Consider the following 15,053-nt stretch of genomic DNA (forward strand, 5'->3'; position numbering starts at 1 on the left):
TTTATTACATTAAGCAGGTTCTTTATTCCATGCATATATTTTAAGAAAGTATTACAATCAATGAGCGGAAAAACTAGTAGAAATTCAAGATATATAAAATGCACAACTATAATATGAAATGAAGCCGAAGATAGAAAAGTATGCAAAACAACTGTCTGATAGCTAATCAAAGGTAGAACCATTGACTGATACTTTCTACCTAAAACACCCTTTTTTACATTGCACCGCATAAGATAAAGGAAAAGAAACGTCTTTCTTATTCGAATTTTATGATGGCTTATAATTAAAAGAGGCGATAGTCTTTTTACAGAAGAATCTGGGACACCGAGGTATATCACCGAGTCCAAAGCATGAAAAATCCGACCATTACCGCAATCAAGTGGAGGAGAGCCAAGAGGGTCATTAATCACAAAATACTGGCATTTCGCGAGGTTAATTTCTAGTCCTTTTTTGTTCAACTCATTCGCTAAAATCTAAAAATTTTCAATCAACACAGTCTTTGACCAACTAAGTAAAATAATGTCGTCAGAATAAACCAAATAATTAATTTCAACTGCTAAGTAAATAAGAGAAGTTTTTAATGAAGCAAAACAATCTTTAAGACACAAATTTAAAATAGACGACGATAATATCCCCCCCCCCCTGTCTAACCCCCCTCCTAACTGCTATTTCATCAGCATAAATTATAGATCCCGAGGCAATGCAAACTTTAATTCCATAATCCCATGAACGAAAAACATTAACCAGGTTATGTGGTAAACCATATTTTAGTAAGCTAAGTAGAGCAGATGCATATGAAAGATTATCGAAAGCTCTTTTAATATCTAGTTAGAGATTTAAAACTAAGTTCAAACATCTTACTTAATTGAGAGCCCTTAGTAATAGGCCGAAAAGAATCGCATTTATGGTACTTACTTTTTCCATGCTTTGGAACCGGCGTAATTATCCCTGTTTTAAAAGAAATTGACACCTGCCCAGACAGAAGAATCAGATTAAAAAAAAAAAAAAAAAGCTTAGAAAAAAATAAAGCCGGGGCAAGTTTCAGATGATTGGAAAAAATTCCATCATGGTCTGGAGCACTTTTATTTTTAAGACTCTTCATAGTTACACTCAGATCATAACTAGTAAGAAAAAACTGAGGATCTCGACGAAAAAAAAGTTCATCAAGCTCTCAGACCTCTTCAGGATTATCATTACATAAAGACATTACATTCGAAAAATGGTCCACCCACATTTTTTCTCTTGGGGCTTTATGAGAGATTGTATTTGAACCAGCTCTTTTCCTATTTTTTAAAGTTCTCCGCAATGACTGCTGATCATCATCAACTTTGTCTGAAGCAAGTTTTATCAGATTATCTTTATACCGCCGGAATTCTCTTTGGAATGCCGCCTTACTTGCTTTCATCACAAAAAACGATGGGTGAACTGGGGGCTTACCAATGTCTTACCAATGGAGATAATTAAGCTTAGCTAAATTGTTCGCCGCTACCAAATCTGCGTTATTAGACCAACAAGGTATCTCAGTTCCTACTTTATATCTTTTCTTCTCAAAAACTAGATCTGCACTAAATTTAAGACAATGGAGAAGCTGGTGAAATGTACTATCTATATCTAACAATGTAGACTCTACAGGATTAAGACTAGAATAATCAGGTTCAATAACATTCGAAATTTCAGAATCTACACATACCGTATAAGAATCAACAAGATTTTGATCCCAAATCAACTTAGTTCTCCAAGGTTGATTTTTTCTTTCATTTCTTTGCTGAGGAATTCCTACAAGTGAAAGCGAAAACTTTTAAGGTCTATGATCACTAATCGGGAAATCTACATTCACTTCAATCGAACCAGAAACCGAACTAGAAGTAAGAACAAGAACGTGATCAAGATTACTAGTTGACCCGGAATTATAAAAACAAGTACAATTATCCGTTTTATTTACGATTGATATATTTGAAAGTGAAGAAAGGAAAAGAGAAGAACACACACAACTTGAATTGAGCAGATCGCAGTTCAGATCACCCGCTATACAAATATCATAATTAGCTGAGTACTTTTGTACAAAAGCACTCAGTTTACCACACGCATTTTCGAATAAAAAATCAGACAGGCCATTCGGGTAATCTGTTGGAAAATAACAATTAATCAAAATACATCCAGAGATACGGCTTGCAAGAAAATAATTATTATAAAATATCAGACGAGAATCAAATGTATCAGGTATAAGAGTAACTAGCCCTCCCGACAAGCGTCCCCCAGTAGGTATAGCAGGAATCGAATAATGTTTATAACCAGGAAGAAACGTATCAAAAAACAGCAAAGCAAAATCAAGAAGGTGATGTTCCTGTAAACATAGTATTCCATTAGTAGGCAAAAGCAGCCTTAACACCAATTTTACCAAAAACTCCGTTCGAATTAAAAGACACTACGGGAACAAGCAATCGATCAGGTAAATTGTTACTTCTGAGGACAACGGAAACTGAAAGACGGATGGTCTTTTGAGCCACAATTCGCACACTGAACCGGAAGAGAGCAAGGCTTGTCTCTGGAGTGTTCGTGGTCGCCCGAACAGCACGCACATCTCATAGCACTTGATTCACACTTCTTAGTATCGTAGGACATACTCTGGCAACGCTGACACCTCCTCGGGAGCTTCCTGTTAGCAGTAATCCGAAAATGCTCATAACCTATGTTTAAACCATGGCACAAATAATACTTCATGAAAGATTCTGAATCGAAAGTTACTTTCACCACGGAAGATTGTCCAAGCTGCTTGAAATCACACATACCCAAACATTGTCCTTTTATGATTTCAAATTCGCAATCTTTCCCAGTTCCGGGCATAAGACCCACTAACTCACGTTTCCTCGATTCGACTAATCAATCGAGAGATCTATTTTTATCAAGATTATTAGGGATTCCAACCTATCCACTATAACTCTTAATGTACCAGTCTCTATTGCGGCTGGCGTCATAAATGTGATTCATTCCTAATTGATCTGAATCTTCCTTCCACTGTAGCGGATCTGACCAGTTATTGGGAAATGAACTAAATTTCCGAAGTTCAAATTTTTGGCTTGGTCACGGTAAATTTGGCCATTCAGTGGGAATGTCACTAAGGGATGGGGACCTATCGGTGACGATTGCCTGTAGATGCAGGATATCCTTAGAAAGGTTCGTTAAATTCTGTTCACACGAGGACACCAAACAGTCAAGTCTAATAGATGATTCACTTTTCAGGACAGGAATTTCACGTATATTCCTTCGAACAATAGTAGGCCACACGAAACCGGCCGAATCAGATTCAGCCATGTGATATAGAATGTCATTTAGCGTGTTAGTGGCAGCAGCTTTACCCTTCCGCTCGATAGGCTTTCTACGACATTTTGTCATATTCCATACCAGCGTCTTTAGGGAGACGAGATTTTCCAAGCTTATAAAACAACTCAAGAATTTCTTCTCGATCTATTCCACTAGAGAAGGTATCTAGTAGAAAAAATAGTCCTGAATTGACGACCACCTTTGATATTCCATTTTCCATGATATAAGTACCTTGGAAATCATCCGTCATTCTTGATAGTCAAAAAACTGCTCATAAGTTAAAAAGACATTATGATAATACAGCACCTGAATCAGTAAAAATATCCAATGGTGAAAGTCTGTAAATATCAATTTATTATTTCACTGATTGTGAAACTGTCCACTGTAATTTATTCTAAATTTAATCCGGCTTAAAAACAAAACAGATGTTTACAAGTCAGATGCCAAACAAGAAACAAGAACTGAAATGGTGGGCTAGGGATTGGATTAAAGGAAGGAGAAGTTGCAAGTAGGGTCAGTGAGAGGTTAAGGGACCATGAGATCCAGGTGTGGCATGCGTGAGTGAATGAGACCCGATCACTGGAGTTATATGCAAAGGCTAAGGAGCAGTGGGGAGAAGAATTGTATTTTAAGGCAGGGCTTCAAAAGAGGCAACTAAAGTTTATAATTTGTGTTAGGTCAGATGGGTTACCACAAGGTGAGAGAAGGTTTCTGGTCCTTACTTCTGTCACATGTGCGAGAAAGAGGAAGATTTGGTTCATTTTATGGGGAAGTGTAGTGAATTAATAGATTTAAGAAAAGAATTGCTTGGGGTTGAGGTTTGGGAGAGAGATGAGATAATAAATTTATAAGCAAGGAAAGATATGGGAGGTATAGAGACTCAGAAGGTTCCTGACAATGGGTATAGAACATAGAGAAAGGTTTTTTGAAGATTAGGGATGAGGGTGATAGTCGACTAGCCTAGATTATACTTTTGTGCCAATTTAAGTTTGTATGAAAGTGTGTTTGTTTTTGTGACCACTGCCTTTTGGGCTTTTGTGTCAATAAATTCTATTCTACTCTATTTGAACAGAAAATGCAGTTGGATTCTTGTTTATTTTTTAGAAATTTGTTAAAAGAATTGTGCAACAGTGAAAGAAGGGAAAATAAAGGTTCTCTCCTGCAAAACATGTAAACTAGGATTATTCTGCATACTATGAAGTAAGAATTGTTTTCTTAACATGTGTCCTTATGTACTGGACAGCTCCTGGACTTACACCCCAAACAAAAACCATAAATATATTTTGAGCCAATTTACCTCCTTTTTACCAAATATTTGGTGAAACAAAAGGCTATAAGTCCCTCCCATTTGTGATCCCCTGTTGTGGCAGTAATAGGTGAAGCATATTATTATAAGACTATTATAAGCTAGCACCTGACAAATAATAACAATAGCTCCTTTTGACATAAATATGTTCATATGTTCATAAAAACCAACTACTTCTAGCATGTATCATTAAACTAGTTGGATGCTTCTAGCATGTATGTATCATCAGTTGGATGCTCACAAGAATTAAGTATTCTTTCTTTTAATGCCTAAAAGGAAACGAGTCACTGGGTTTTCCAATTAAAGAAGTGACAAATTTTATTCATGGCTTGCTAAGTGCACCTTTTTTTGTATAACAACTGGGATATTGAGTTGAAACTTGAGGCCGAAGAAAAGTAGGAAGGAAGGGGACAGTTTGGTAGAGCAGTATTGTTTTCTATTTTTTGGCCCATTTCTGACCTATAAATTTATTATCAATGAATTCACCACACATGCCTTTCTTTTTCTCTACCTGGAGTCTATAGCAAACTAGAGTTGAATTCAGAGAAATAAAAAAACTTAAGAAGAGATATTTTAAACAGACTACACATAATTATATTCCTTAAAATTTGATAAATTTAGTATCTGCAAACTTTCTGTTTAGGAAACTTGTGCTATGGATTTGTACTGTTAACTGTGGTTACTCAACACCTCTGAAATGGTCCTTTGTATGAAGTAGAAAAAGAAAAAAAGTCACCAACTGGTTGCCAAGAGATGCTGATACAGGATGAAAACTAAACTTATCAGAAAATCTAAAACAATTCGGTATAAATCAAATACAATGGCTCCTGACTTATTCCTCACATCATTACTTGATAAAATACACAACACCAAAATTAAAGAAGAAAAAATAATTGAATAAATTGTTATACACATGTGTTACAAAAGTACTACCCGATTCTTGATGATACAATTTGAATAATAATAAGTTCAACATTAAATAATTGCTAAGATGTTTAATTTTGGAGATAGATTATTACCAATGTCTTCTCTCTAAAACTTCAGGAGAAGGAAAAGAGTGATAGGGAGGGGAGAGGAGTCTTAGGAATCCTGAGAAGGAATTACACAACCCCTTTTTGCTCTGTGTAATTGTGCCTTTGTCAATTTACATTTACCAGAAGTATTCTCACCCACCATAAGTAAAAGTTACCAATATTTAGAGAAAATTTAGATACATTACCAATATTTACCAATTACCAATATTTACCAATTACCAATATTTAGATACAAAAATACTTACATCAGGTTCATCATTGGGTGCAATTGAAGTGACATAGTTTGAATATTTTCCTTTGGCTGCAGCATCATAAATATCTATGTCAAAAAAACCACTCTCACCAAGACCAACTCCATTCTTCTCAGCAGTTTCTCCATCAGCCAATGTCTTTTTCTTCTCCTGGATGCTTCGAATCTGGGATTCAATATCTGCAATCAAAACAATAAAATGTTACAAAACCCATTATATAAGAATATATTACCAACTTTGAAAACAGTGTTGTTAAAAATAATCTACTAACAATGTTTGTAAATACAGTTGCATAATGACTTAACACTATGATTGTAATTCCTAAGTTTTCTGTGATTTGCCAGCCATAATTAAGCTCAGGTCAAGACCCACTCACAATAAGATTTTACTAAATATTAATATTTTGCTAGTGCCAATTTGAGCCAACCAGATTTATCATGGAAGCTTCTGATTGGCAGAAAATCCTAGAAAAATTCTGGTTGCTTCAAATTAGTGCTAGCTGATTCTCAGTATCAATAAAATCTTATTGTATATGAGCCTTTAGTTGAACTAGGGCTTTTGACTTACTCCAGTTCAGCATGCTAAACCATTGCTGAAAATGGATTTTGATTCAACTAATACCAAGGATTAGCACTAACCAAACCTTGATCTTACTAAAAAAATACCTCATTGGGAATCAGCGTTTACAAAAAACAAGGGAATGAATTTCAGTTCATATTGCTCAAGATTTTTCTGGAAGATCTTTGTCATTCTTGGTAGATTCTCCCTATTTTTCTAAATGCTAAAAAAATATGTTTCAATAAGAAAATGTGCACTGTAGCAAATCCTCAATTTCCACCATCTCAAGCTCTTGAAATTATCATGACAATCAGAGTTGAGAAGAAAAACACTATTAACATAAACCAATAAACTACTTTCAAGTTGACCTTTCAATGCCTCCCTTATACACATTAAAAAGATGTATATCTAATAAAAAAAAATAATGTCAATAAATAACAAGTAACCCATACATAAATCACAATTAAAACTCTCTTTCTATACTAACCTCTTCAATATAGGGCAGGCAGCATTCTGTTCCAAATACCCTAAGAAAGAGATTAATATCAATAAACTAACTGCAACCTATTATATTTGTAAGAAGAATGGGCAGAAAAATAAACATAAAATTCAGGTATTACTTAAATAGTCATCAATTTGCAAATGCAAAGGAAATGGACAAGAGGGATAATTTAACTTGCTTTGGCTGTTTGAAAACTAATTGAACTTAATTCAGAAATTACACCCAATGCAGTATGTCATAGGACATTGGCAATCCTTCTTAATTATAGCTATAATGATTTTCCAATTACAACTCTAATAGCCAAGAAAAAAAAGAATAGCCCCAAAATAAAAATACAAACTTGAAGCAGTAGAGGTATGCAAATAACAATTTATTCAGCATTTTATGCAGTTTAATAAAAGTGCTAGTGGTACAAATATCACATATTCAAAAATTAATGGAAAACATACTTTGTCATTTTAACACAGAGAAAAGTCATTTGACAGCAAAATAGAAGTTCTAACTAAATTTGCAACAAAAAAGCCATCATTTATATATCTATCAGTGAGAAGAATGAGGAGGGGGGGGGGGGGAAATGACTCCCTTAATGTCTTAAAAAATTCTTATTGTTACTTTACTCCTCAGTGATTTATTAAGGAATTTTGAAAACTTAGGATCAAATCTCAAACATATGTTGCAAAGGGAGAGGATGCCTCTCCTTGATTTTAACAAAACTTGTGCTTCTATAGCAAGGCATGATATTTCAAAGCAGCTAACATAAAGTTTGCACAAAAATTACAAATAAGTCTAAGCAAAACTAAGAAGGAAGAACATAAACAATCTATATTTCTTGCTCTGAAGTGCAAATTAAGGTAATTAAAGGAATAGTCTGAAAAAGATGAATAGGCAATTGGAATTAGAAAACGTGAAGATGAAGTTTCTTTCAAACAGAAAATAAATATTCATTGCTCAGCATAATTTATGTTAGCCTTTTGGCAGCACCCAGAGATTTATATTATTTTTGTAGTGTCTATATATTCTTAAAAAACATATACTTTTTTCATTAAGATTAATTTGCAAATAAGGAAAGCAAATTTTGGTCTCAAAGAGACCAAAATTCAGAATTTGTCTTCCATATCTTTTTCCCAATTATGTTTTATGCCCACAACATAGATAAACCTATAAATTTTATCAAATATGAGAACATGAACATCAAAATGCCATTTCCTGAAGTTTCCAATGGAGTAGTTACCCATAGTTTGTACATAAAGACATTGAATAATACATAGCATGTCTTTAAGCTTACCATTATTACAACATTCTTGTCTTACACATGCACACACATACAAAAAAATTCCATTCCTTTCTACTTGCTCATATCTGACCTTAAATATATATATCTTCTTGTAGTAATCTTCACAACTAAACCAACACAAAAGTTATGATAGGCCTACATATACAAACCAGTTTGGGAAGTAAGAAGGGTATGTGGACAAGAGAAAAAAGTTAAACAAATAAAAATCTTCATAATCCTTGGTTCCAGAGCTCCAAGCTGAAAAGGAATTATTTGAATATCAGTTTAGAGTATTGAATATTCTACTTAAAAGATAATTATAATGATATACCAGACTATAAGCACAAGGAATAATATATGTTCAATTAACAAAACATACATAATGATGAATTATTAAACATAAATATTTTTAGACATTTTAAACTGTTATCACTTTTACACTTTTTTTCTATACTAACAAATAAAAATAAACCAAATATTTTTTTCCTCACAATTAAAAATAAAACTTTAAGACAGACTGGGCTCTGGTAATACACAAACAATTAATAATGGACTGGTTAATATTCTATTAATGGAGTACTAATATTAACATAGACACACACAATCAAATTTCTAGGAAGGTATAAAAATTATAAAAAGAATTCCATGAAGGGAGGGGGAATAGGCCTGACACATTAAAAGTGAATGGTAAAATAAAGTATTAAAAGAATTGCATGAAAGGAGGGAGAACAGGCTTAACATATTAAAAGTGAATAGTAAAATTCTAGTTTAGCTACTTTTTGCTATCTTGGAAAGGGATTAAGTTAGGAAGATGAAACTTTCAGGGATAAATCTATAGACTAAAGCATGTCCTGGAAAGGTATTTTGAAGTACCTACCCCTACTTCCTTTCTCTCTAGAGGGTACTGACCTTTGATAACATTTAGAAATTTTGTTTTATAAAGTGAAACCTTACAAAATAGATCTTCTGCTTAAATGAAGTACAAAAGGCTGTTTTCAGCTTCACAACTTTGCTCAATCCCCAATTTATGAAGTATCAAAGAATTTGCAAATACATTTGCTAAATAAAGAAGAAAAACATTTTTATGGCATAAAATGCTACTCAAGTAACATGAATTGCATTTTCAAGACTAAAACCAGAGAAAAAGAAAACTGAAAATTAAGTTAAAATGTTGTTTTGTCAAAATTCAAAAAATCAAAATAGGCAAGAGCCATTCTACTGATATTCCTCAGTCTTTTTCAAGAATCCGGTTCATCAGTGGAAAATACCTTCTGTTGAGCAAACAATATTTGTCTTGTTTGTACCTCAACCCTAAGTCTGACAAGTTATGAAGACATGTCAAGTAGGCAAATTTCTAAGACATAGAAATGAGACGAGGGTTAACATAGAAGCTTAACAATACCTTCCCACAGTATGTTTTTTAGCCCTAGATTTATTACTGAAAGCTGATGCTGGCTGATCTTATGGGGTTACACGCCACTGGGGAGGGGAAGGTGATGGTTTTGGCACCCTCTATCCATGGTGCCCAGGGCAGTTGCCCTGGTTGCCATACCCTTTGAACAGTTCTACATTTAGAATCAGTGTCCTGAATCTAAACTTAACATTTATTTGCATCAGGAATCAACTTTACCCCACCAACTAATCTGCAAATAGCCTATATTCCTTATGGGGAATTTGGTGCAGGACCTATATATATATATATATATATATATATATATATATATATATATATATATATATATATATATATATATATGCCTATATAGGTCCACCACCAAATTCCCCATAAGTCACTTTTCTTCAAACTGATTTAATAGTTTGCATAAATAATGGAAAATTCATTGCATATATACAATGTATACAATTCATGGTATATACTTGCATGTGAGGGGTGGGCATCTAGTTTACTTTACCTAAGTTGAATTTGTGAATAGAAGAAATGCTAGATTTGGAAAGAGCATAAAAAAGTATTGAGTAGTTTGTTCACCTTACCCCTATGTGAATAAGAGGAACATCTCCAAATTTACCTCCTAGCTAGTTTGGGAAGTGATGGTTGGGGAATCTAACAGTGCTACTTCCTTGCTCAGAAGAAAAACTAAGACTTAAAAAAAAAAAATTTGGTAAATTTCTAGGTGGCCAAATAATTTAGCTAAGATGAAAGTGAAAATGTCATTTGATGCCTTTTTTAATGCTCTTTCATAATTCAAGAATTGCTTCTGGGGCCTTTTGCATCTTGAGCCCTTAAAGAGGCCCCAAAGTAAAAATCCCTAGTTAAATTTCTATGGTACAGATGTAACTCAAAAGCTTGGTGACCTACACAAAAAGCTTTCTGCTGATGCATTTTGTAATATTGGCCCTGACCACTGTCTTTTACAGTTCTTTTCTTAGTTTAATTTAATTGCTAGCGTTTGTTGATGATCTTTTTTATTATTATGTTTATACTCCACTTGTACTACTTGTTGTCTTGTAGTTGTGGGTAATAAATGATTGATTGAAAGGTATTTATATGAATAATTATATGGCCAACTGCAAATTTACCATGAAATTTATGCATCCCCCCCCAAATGTACCAAAATACCCTGAAATAGAATACACTCAGAATTGTCGGTGGCAATGTTTTGAATTGCAAAATTCAGCACTATTTTTGTCAATGACATTCAAAATACTTGGCATACAATGGCATTCAAATGGTAGGAAAACAGTTTATATTTGAGTTGCCTAATAAATGAGGTTTTAATTGTTATAAACAAGTATTTTTCAAATATAATCAGTTTTTGATTAGAACCTGTAATTTTTTTGCAGTTCATATTCTTGACTTATGAATAAAGTGAACATACCACTTGATACCTTTTTTATGCTCTTTATGAATATAGTAATCATTTTTTCTACAAACGAATTTTACCCCAACCCCTATATATCCCAATTCAGGGTATATATTTGGAGATTAAAGGGGGGGGGGGGGCGTTTAAACTTACCTCTCATTTGCGTCAGAAATAAACTTTACCCTCATTCCCCCCCCTAAATGTGCAAATATATACCCTGAATTGGTATATATAGGGGAGGGGATAAAATTTATTTGTGACAAAAATGATTATTATATTTAGAAATAGCATAAAAAAGGCATCAAGAAGTATGTTTACTTTATTCATAAATGAATAATATGAACTGTGAAAAATTTACCAAACAACCAATTTCCAAACTAGTGATACATTTTTAACCACTTTTCAATTACACTTAACTAGTGTTGATGACTTCTTTGTGTGGTTACAAAATGAAATAGGCCTACCTTTGGGGCCCTTTAAGGGCTGAAGATACAGTAAAATTATACTTTAGCTATCTTGAAAAGAGGTTAGGTTAGGAAAATGAAACTTTCAGGGATTGGTCTACAGGCTAAAGAATGACCTGGGAAGGTATTTTGAAGTATTTACCTCTACTCCTTCTCCTCTAGAGGGTCCTGACCTTTGATGAACTTTAAAATTTGAGTGTTACAAAAGTGAAACATTGAAAAATAGATCTTCTGCTTAAATGAAGAACAACAAAATTGTTTTCTGCTTCCACAGCTTTGCTCAATTCTAATTTAAAAGGTTTAAAAGATCTGCAAATACATTTCCTAAATTTTGAAAACAAAACAAAAAAACATTGATATTGCTTAAAATTCTACTCAAATAACAGGAATTAGATGTTTCAGAACTAAAGCCAGAAAAGAGAAACTGACAACTGAAAATTAAGGTAAAATGCTGTTTTGTCAAAATTTCAATAGGTCCTGTATTGCACAACAAAAAGCCAATTGTGGGGAAAGTATACCACACCAAAATATGTTTTTGATTTTTTTCATTTGATTTTCTGACTAACCTCTGCTACGTTTACTGGCCTAGATTTGCCAATAGGCCCACTAGGCCAGGGCCTAGGGGTGCACAGTGCCAGATGGCACAATAAGTTATCACTGAATGATTTTTTTCTTCATAGAAACTGGACTACTGTGACTTACCATCAAAATGTCAGGTGCACTCTGCTGCTGCCCTGCCTATTCACAGAAAAGTGATTTAAAACAACACAGGCCACTATAAACTCATATAGAATGGCAACTGAGAATTCCATATCACCTTTCTGTTATTACTTTTGGATCATCTCTTGCATTCTGTTCAGTGCTTCCACTATCCCTGAATTTTTGTGACTTCTCCAAAAATCTTGCAAAAACTGAGCAGCAAAAACATTTGGGTTTATAAGCATCAAAGCTTTAAATCAGCTTTTGATTACAGCATTGCTTTTGTCGTATCTTGCATTCTTAAGGGTTATTTTCCCTGTGAAACCTGCAGTGAAACATGGAGCCAAACTCATAGTCAGAACCAAGCAAATTTAAAATGGACAGAACCCCTTACTTAGTATTCCCTGCATATTTATTGTCTGTTTATGCATTTTATTCAAAAATACTTGTTAAAGCTCCAGCTGATTTAAATAATTAACTGAAAGTACCTGATTCTGATTCAAATTTTGTTTTCTTTATGAAAACTGTTTGGCCTCGGAACAAGAAAAAACCCTGCATTTTCTATTGTCAGGTGATATTTTAGATTTATAAATGCAGTATATTCTCTGCTCTTGAGTTTGTTCTTCTCATGAAAAATTGTTGAAAATATTCTGCTTGAAATGTTACACTCAAATGCAAAAAGTGTTGCATAATAAAGACCTGTCATGTAGGCAAATTTCAGAACCCTCTAGTGGGAGGAGTGGAGGCAAGTGCTTCAAAATACCTTCCCTGGACATACTTTAGCCTGTAGACCCATTCCTGAAAGTTTCACTTTCCTAACCTAACCCCTTTCCAAGATAGCCAAAAGTAGCTAAAGTAGTATTTTACCTAAGATATAACTAGCCTCAGAAGCAATTCTTGAATTATGAAAGAGCATAAAAAAAGACATCAAATTATGTTTTCACTTTCATCTTAGCTAACTTATGTGGCCAGCTAGAAATTTACCAAAAAGCCTCACATACACTAGGCTATTAACTTTTATCATTCCTAGAAGCTCCTCAATTTATTTCAGCTTCAGCCCCTTTTAATAGCCCATGCAAATATATGGGCTAGCCCACATTACATAGGCTATTTCCCATGTATTTTTTTTCATTTTTAAATCCCATCAGTGTTACTTTGATTAATGGGTGTTCAGCTGAAACAAAAGAATCCTATGCTGAAAATACATAGTTAAAACTATGTAGGTATAAGTAAATAGGCCTATAAGCTAGCCTATTATGTAAGTAGTCTAGCCAATTTTAGAATTTATTAAAATAGGCTGGTTTTCAGAATTTTATAGTGCCTTCTTTGGGTAGATAAACATACAATAGTACCCTGGAAATTATTATGCAGGATTACAAAACCATCAAAAGAAAAAAAAAACCAAACCTATGAACAGTTTAAAATTGCAAAACCCTTTTAGCCTTGACCTAAGTTAGTCAACAATTTGTATAAGTTATATATACCTTCATGTGTTTTAGCAGGAACAGACATTTCTATCCTAAGTTTAAACAATGGACAAGGATTTTTCGTATACTGTAACGGATTTCTGGCAAATTCTACAGATCTTCTATTCTCTGGGATGATTGAGAAATGATGACAATGAAGTAATCGATATTGATGAAACTGATAATATCAAGAAATTTGTAATCACTAGCTGTGTTCGTACTCGCCGTTCGTCGTCTTAGTTCTAGGAATATGTTCTCGGTTTTATTTCGGTTAATCTGGAAAATAATAACTGAATGTCCCTTAAACTTTGATTTGGTCTCTAATTGTGGTAAGGTGTTTTTATGGTATTAGGTGAAGTTGTTGTAGATACCTTCATTCTCCCTTTATAGGGGAGATAAACTATGGCCCTAAGGTAATTAAACTTTGGTAGCATGCCTTAGGCTATGACCTGACTAGTGAGGCGTACCAGCTGGGTATATTCGAGGGAATAAATTTGGATTGTAGAGGGTTTGGCTATAATAATAAAATTCCACTTCACCAAGCACGTTCAACCTTGATTTTAGTAAGGATTTTTAAATGGTTGGCTAAAAACATACAGGAACAATACGACTTACTTGACTTAATTACTTGTTGTGTTTATGTTTAACATCGCATTGTTCCTATAAAATCCCGTGTTTAGTCATTTCCTTCTTGTTAATTATTTGGGCTAATGTGTGTATATAACTTTCAAAGTTTGAAGTTCAAACATCTCCTGTTCATCAAATACATACGAAAAAGAAGTGAAAAAACAAAACAAATAACAACATAGAGAAAACACTGTATACAAGTCAAATACCATGGCTTAACAGCTTAACAACACCAAAAATTTTAAAACAGCGGTTACATCCCTTTAGTTACAATTGATGTAACAAAAGTGAGTTTGTTCACTCTGCCTGGAGCCATTGATCTTTTTGCAGTCACTATCAGTCCTGTCCTGCTAAAAAGCCGTTTAGCTGGGGCACTTGTGGCTGGTACAGCCAGAACTTGACGAGCGTAAACTGCCACTCGCGGGATTTGATACTAGCATTGGACCTTGGGGTCCCACAGAATATCGCAAATGGGATTCTTCTTTGTATCTGTTGAAATAAGTTGTTTTTATAAGGGAGAACAAACCTGCACCTTTACCATAGGGCTCCTGTGCCTTTTACTACAAGAAGAACTAAACTGCATCTTTAACCTCTTTTCTTATCAACACGGAATAACCCTCCAAAATTCTTTTCTGAAAGAAGTGGTCAAGTTATAACGTTTCAAGTCAAAGTTTAAGGCTACTTCAACTTCAGTGTGCTCTGCTAACTGTGAAAAAAAATGTAATTCATT

The 15,053-nt window shown here is 33.9% G+C and overlaps 1 protein-coding gene across 1 annotated transcript in view; it reads right to left on the reverse strand.

The window, feature by feature from the left end:
• Sf3b1 (splicing factor 3b subunit 1) overlaps positions 1-13,839 on the reverse strand; it is a 31,474-nt gene extending 17,635 nt beyond the window's left edge. Inside the window, exons 1-2 of the mRNA XM_089103610.1 lie at positions 13,715-13,839; positions 5,907-6,091 (exon numbers count right to left, since the gene is read on the reverse strand). Of these exons, the coding sequence (XP_088959736.1) occupies positions 5,907-6,091; positions 13,715-13,742 (213 nt within the window). The 5' untranslated portion in view covers positions 13,743-13,839. The remainder of the gene's footprint in view (positions 1-5,906; positions 6,092-13,714) is intronic.
• Between the last annotated feature and the right edge of the window lie 1,214 nt (positions 13,840-15,053).

The sequence above is a fragment of the Artemia sp. Qi Xiang Cuo genome, chromosome 1 (assembly GCF_049724085.1).
Source record: "Artemia sp. Qi Xiang Cuo chromosome 1, ASM4972408v1, whole genome shotgun sequence".
Lineage (NCBI taxonomy): Eukaryota > Metazoa > Arthropoda > Branchiopoda > Anostraca > Artemiidae > Artemia > Artemia sp. Qi Xiang Cuo.